The sequence below is a fragment of the Rutilus rutilus genome (assembly GCF_951802725.1).
Source record: "Rutilus rutilus genome assembly, chromosome: 18".
Lineage (NCBI taxonomy): Eukaryota > Metazoa > Chordata > Actinopteri > Cypriniformes > Leuciscidae > Rutilus > Rutilus rutilus.
The window spans coordinates 6,972,223-6,978,478 of NC_140231.1; the positions used below are offsets into that span (position 1 = coordinate 6,972,223).

General features: G+C 40.3%; 1 protein-coding gene across 1 annotated transcript; it reads left to right on the top strand.

Moving 5' to 3' along the window:
- Positions 1-3,452: 3,452 nt before the first annotated feature.
- On the top strand, positions 3,453-5,968 carry gpr34l (G protein-coupled receptor 34 like). Its single transcript, XM_084386394.1, has 2 exons — positions 3,453-3,476; positions 3,610-5,968. The coding sequence occupies exon 2, from the start codon at positions 3,679-3,681 to the stop codon at positions 4,660-4,662; it is 984 nt and encodes a 327-aa protein (XP_084242520.1). The 5' UTR covers positions 3,453-3,476; positions 3,610-3,678; the 3' UTR covers positions 4,663-5,968.
- The last annotated feature ends 288 nt before the right edge of the window (positions 5,969-6,256 follow it).

Here is a 6,256-nt window from a genome sequence, read left to right on the forward strand (position 1 = left end):
CTAATCAGACAATCGCCATTAGCTAAAACAAGTTTATTATGGTTCTGTTCCCGTTCCTGTGATGAAAAAAACAGTGCATACCCTTGACACAATATGCCGATCTATTAGCCGCACCATTTTTCTGACCCCATGCTAAGCGCACCCAACCTAGGCGTTCGATGTTTACAAACATTGAAGGGGTCAATACGATGGGCTATAAATTTTCTAGCCTAAAAATGTTAGACGAGCGTTCTTCCAACTTACCTTCTCCATCACGACCATAGACAGTATATAAACGATCACGACGTGTGTTCGCGCGATGTTGTTGGTTACCTAGTAACGGACGTACGGTGGCCGAGAATGTTCCGTCAACTTCCGTGTGTTCGCGCATCTATGTTGCCTAGTAACGCCGCCTTCACACTGGTGGTTGAAATCAGCTCCGATACGGCTTCGAAACGACCGGAAGTCATTCATTTCCTATGGAGATTCGCAGACCGCATGCGAATGGGTCCGAACCGGGTCCGAACGAGTGCGGTGCGAAAAAAATCGTGTCCAGTTGGTCATCCGGATGCGTTCAAAAAATTGAACTCTTGCAAAAGGCTACGGAGGGTTCCTATCCGACAATTCCAGCGGAATTCCAGCGGTCTGGTGACATGCCCCCACGGAAGAAAATAACCCCTGAAATGATGACTTCTGGTGAATATTGTGGAAACTAATTGATACATTTAGATAAATATATTTCATACACTATAGCATATTATAATACAACTTATACAACTTATTAGGCCTAAAGTTATATATTTATAGAACAGCAAAGTAGGCCTAATCAATATACAAGACTGAACCATGTGAAATATAAAGGCTATCATGATCATTTTGCCAACAATGAACCATGGATTTGTTTACTTTACAATACGTTTTATTTTTAACTTAAACAAATACAACATAATAACATTCAAAACTCATCGGCTTAGACTACATTTGAAGAAAAATAAACACAGTAAAAAACAGTATTCATTGTCCCTCACACATTCCAGCCACGGGTAGTCATTTTCCCATTCAATTCTATATTTTTGTGCTCTTTTCTTTTTCGCCGGCTGCTCGGAGGTAGTCATTTTTACATTTCCCGCTGTTGTCACTTGTCGTCATCCTTGCTACGATACGTGACTCACAATGACTGAAACGACCAATTAAAATGGCATTCTCTGATGATGTTCCAAGATGTTAAAAACACTACGCTGATCATAGACAAACAGGGGGAGAAATTAGTATCTACCGCACCGTCGTTTTTTTTTTTTTTTTCTTGTCTTCGTTCAAAGTCTGACATATATTAGAAGCTATGTGTCTGTCATGGATTTGCACTGAATTGATTCTCAAAAATATGGAACAAAGTGCGTTCCGTATCAGTTCAATTACGGAACAAGACTTTTATGTGTCAAATACGGGACGATTCCGTATTATACGGAACGGTTGGCAGCCAGAAAATCTTGCTGTTGCTCTCCTATACTGGAGACGCAAGCAGAATTGTACATTCTGACACTGACAAAAATCAACCTTTCTAATCTCTCCGCCATTGTTGTTCTACTCGCTTCCGACGCTTTTCAACGGTGTAGTACGACGTCCGCTGGGGGCGTATTGTGTAATACAGAGCTGATTTCAACTGCCAGTGTGAAGGCGGCGTAACGAACGCAATCTGGCCGAGATATGTGTTGGCGGCAGGAAACTTAAAGGGGTCATATAATGGTACATGCACTTTTACAAGTTGATTGTAGTGAAATGTGTGTTGGCAGTGCCTGTACACAACCATCATAAAATGATAAAAATCCATCCAGTGTTTTTTTTTTAATCTCCTTATATGTTTTACCCTCTCTGAAATCAAGCCGTTAGATTTTGTGACGTCACTAAATCGACGCCCCTCCCACGATTGTGATTGACAGTGCAGCGTTTCAACACAGACCCGCCCTCGCTCGTGAGCGAGCTGTCTGTCATCATAGTGCATTGATATGCTGGAGAAGAATGGCGTCTAAGCGATTGTGGCGTCCTGTTCTTGTGTGTAATAAGGAACACAGCAGTCATTTTGATGTTTTGATGGAATATTCCCAAAGCATTGACGCAGTGATTCCCTCGCGGGGATTCCCCACGATTAGGGTGACCAGACGTCCCGAAAAAATTCGGGACAGTCCCGAAGTCGAAGCTGTTGTCCCGAATCCCGAATCCGGCCCTAATTGTCCTGAAAATTATACTAAAGCAAATTCTTGAGTAGTTATTGTCTGATAAAACATTAAAAACTGTCCGTGGAAGTTGAGTCGTCCTGCAGCCAGCCCCCGCCGGCTGCTCATTGGCTGCAGCATCTTTCTTTTTCTTTTTTTAAGTTCTACAAAGATACCGTAGGCACGAATTTAAATGCATTGATAAGCGAGCGCAAGTTGCCGCAGCCGCGAGTACAGTGAATGTGCAGGCACTACCCCAAAACCGCCCCAAACAACCCCCAGCAAAGCTCATTATCTTTGTGTGCCTGCGCCTTGTATACAACGTTATATATAAAGCTTGCAGGACAACTTGGTTGGCATTGCCTTTTCAGAGTGAGAAATACACGGTGTGGCGTGTGAGTGTGTGAACTGGTTAAATTTCATGTTTCTCACGGCCAATGCGTGAGACTTGAGAACCCTGCTTATGATTGGGCAACTGTATTGTTTTCACAGGTTAGAATGTCTCCCGACAGTGTTGTGAAGCAGTCATTTTCCATTGTCTTTGCTTTGGTAAAATAACTACTTGTTGAATTTGTGCTATCAGATGAAGTCAAACTGATCACTGAGAAAGTTTCAACTACGGTTATTCAATAAAGTAATTTTTACCATGACTTCGTCCTACAGGGAGATGAGTGAAGTCTTGCTTTTGCACTTGTCCCACAAGCAGTGCTTGTTTCACCTCAAATGCTTTTGTCTGGGAAAAAAATTCACAAATGAGTTTTTCCCTTGCCTTAGAGCTGCAAGTTGAGGCCGTTCAACATTTCTGTCACATCTGTTAAAAGGCGAGGTCCCATTTCCATTCTGTGTCGATCAGTTCTGGGACCTTTTTTTAGAGTTTTGCCCATTGTCAGAAGAAAGGCGTTGGCGGTTGAAAGTTTAATATTATTAAATCTACTAAACTTTTATGATGAAGTGTTTTTGTTAAGGTTATTGTAAGGTTGTTACAAGCCAAAGAACTCTAAAGTGTATATTCCTCAACTGTGCACAATGTTGGGGTAAAACAAGGCAATGGTCACCAATTCTCATTTAAGGCAACCAGACATTTCCTGTGCTCTGAGAGAGAGGATGTGAGATTCGGTTTTCTAGAAACAAGTTTTGTTGAGCACTGTGACATATCTGCATTTCTGATGTGGTTAACCACAGTTACCAGGTCTGACGTCACATACGGGCAGAGTCTCTGTTTCTGAAGTTTCTGAACAGACATAACATTTAGTCACTTGCTCAGGCGCAAGCAAACCACTCACACAGGTAAGAGTGCTATTCTTTTCTTGGAATCTTAGCATTTGTCCAATAGCAATTCAACAAGTTGTAGGAAAGATCAAGTAAGAACCTGTCAAAATGCAGACCATTCTTTAACTTTTTCCAAATTTTGCTTCATTAGGATCTCTGAGTGTCAAAATTTTTGAGGAGCAGTGGTCAGCAAGTGTACACCAATTTTTTGGCTGTCACAATGCTGCAGGAAGGCAATTTAACCTTGAACGAATCTTGCAAGATTCATGATGGCATACTTTCATCCTTCGTGCCCATTGTCTACATTGTCATCTGTTGCATCGGTCTGCTCTGCAACACCATCACCCTTTACATATTTTTCCTTCGGCGGCATACAGACTCTTCCATGGCCGTATACATGCGGCACCTCACCCTGGCAGACAGTCTGCTGGTCCTGTGTTTGCCCCTGCGGGTTTACTACCACAACAAAGTAGGTCCCTTCTACTTGTGCAAGGTGGTGGGGATCTTCTTCTACATCAACATGTATTCTAGCATCCTGTTCCTCAGCCTCATCAGTCTGGATCGCTACTTGAAAATCGTTAAGCCCGTTTGGGTGTTCAGCATCCAAAAGACCAAGTGGAGCCACATGGCAAGCTACATCATCTGGGCTGTCCTCATTTCAGGAACGATCCCCTTTTTGGCAAGCAACAGTCAGCAACATCCGTGCAACAAAGTTTGCTTCCACTTCCACAGCAAGGGGACTGTCGGTGGGACCCTTAACCTGACAACAGTGGTGTTCTTCCTTGTTTTTTATGTGGCCTTTCTTAGTTTTTATGTGAAGATAACTAATAAACTCAGGACTATGTCCATGGGTAACGGTGACTCTAAGGCACTGAGTCGCAAAAAGAGGGTCATCATGAAGACTTTCTTGGTACCGGCCATTTTTACATTGTGTTTCTTGCCTTACCATGCAATACGAATCCCATACGTTCTGGCTCAGCTGAACGTGATCAGCGATCTTCCTAGCCAACAATTGTTGCATATCTTAAATGAGAGTACCTTGCTACTGTCCACTCTAAATAGCTGCCTAGACCCAATTATCTATTACTTCTTAAACAGTGCGTACAGGAAAACCATACTCTGTGCCATTCAGGGCAAGTTTAAAAATATGTATGCTTTAAACAGAAGGAGAATCAGCATAAACCGCTCGCTTACTGAAATTTAGCCTTAGTCAAGTCAAGTCACCTTCATTTATATAGCGCTTTTAACAATATGAATTGTTTCAAAGCAGCTTTACATTGATAATAGGAAATTACAGTAAAATACATTGTTTTGGCTTTACAGCAGCTCTAGGATAAAGTTAGCGTCCAGCTAAAGTTAGTTTTGATTGATTGATTCATTTCTATTGCGAAGATCATTAGTTATTAACTTAGGTGCCGCTAATACGTCATCGTTCTAACAGAAAACCCTCAACACGCTCCGGACACCCATCCGCACAAAACAGTGCCTGGTGGCTCGAGAATGCACTCCCGGAAATAGGTTCCAAGGTGCAAACGATTATTAGTTTTCTCTGCGCAAACCTCTCATCCTTAATAGATGAGTTTTCCATTTGTGACTACATGAATCAAATTTTGTGGATTCAACAATCTAAGATATTTAGTTTTAAATTATGTACACTATTGATTTGGGCACACATGACTGAATTTGTTTCATATGATCTAACAAAATGCAGAAAGTTATAATAAATAAAAAATAAGCAGGTGTGTCTAAATCTCTGACTGGTAGTGTAAGTGTGTTTAAGAATTTATTGTGTTTCTGTAAATATTGAATATGTAGCTGAGCATTGTTCTCAAATGGGTTCGCTTTGATTCAGATTGTGTGGTGGTCCCAAAAACAATAACAAAATGGTCTATCTAAAATTAAGATTGGATATATGTATGAAACTGCACAGGCCCAACAACATGTACAGTTATTTACATGATATAGGCTAAATAGGAAAATGAGAGTTTGATTTCTAAATTTGTTTTTAATTTGTGGATGCAGAAACCATAAAAGCACTGAAATAACACATTTTGGTTGAAACAAATCCTCATAATTTATCCTCATCGTAAGTGAACCTAGTGGGTAATTTTTTTGTTCATTTATCATATTTTTGGGTATGTCACAGAACATGTCAGTGTTGGCATCTGTATTATTTGACTAGCTTCTACCAAGTAACATATTAATCTAACGCTTTTTAGATGCACAGCTAAGCTGTTGACTTCAACAACAAAATATGGGGGAAGCATTACCAATCAATTGATAACCACTGTGCTTGAGTACTCTGACTGTTTATTTGTGGATAGACTTTTTACATTTCCTTTATTAATGTATTTTACTGAGAGCATGACCATTATTTATGCAAGTACGAAAAAAATTTCCTTTGTAAATGCTGTTATTTTCCCTTGTGAAAAAGATCTTATGTGGTTGACATGTTTACTGCTGTGTTATGAGTCAACCAAAGTGTGTGGAAATAAATGTAACTGCCAATGTTTAAGTGTTAGCCACCAACTTTCTGTCTTAACATGAAAGTAATGTGGGGGAATGCTGATTAAAGGATATTTGCACTTTTTATTTAAACAATAGTCAAATAAAAAAATGGTTGAATATTTTATTTTATTAACCTGACAACAGTGGTGTTCTTCCTTGTTTTTTATGTGGCCTTTCTTTGTTTTTATGTGAAGATAACTAATAAACTCAGGACTATGTCCATGGGTAACGGTGACTCTAAGGCAATGAGTCGCAAAAAGAGGGTTATCATGAAGACTTTCTTGATACCG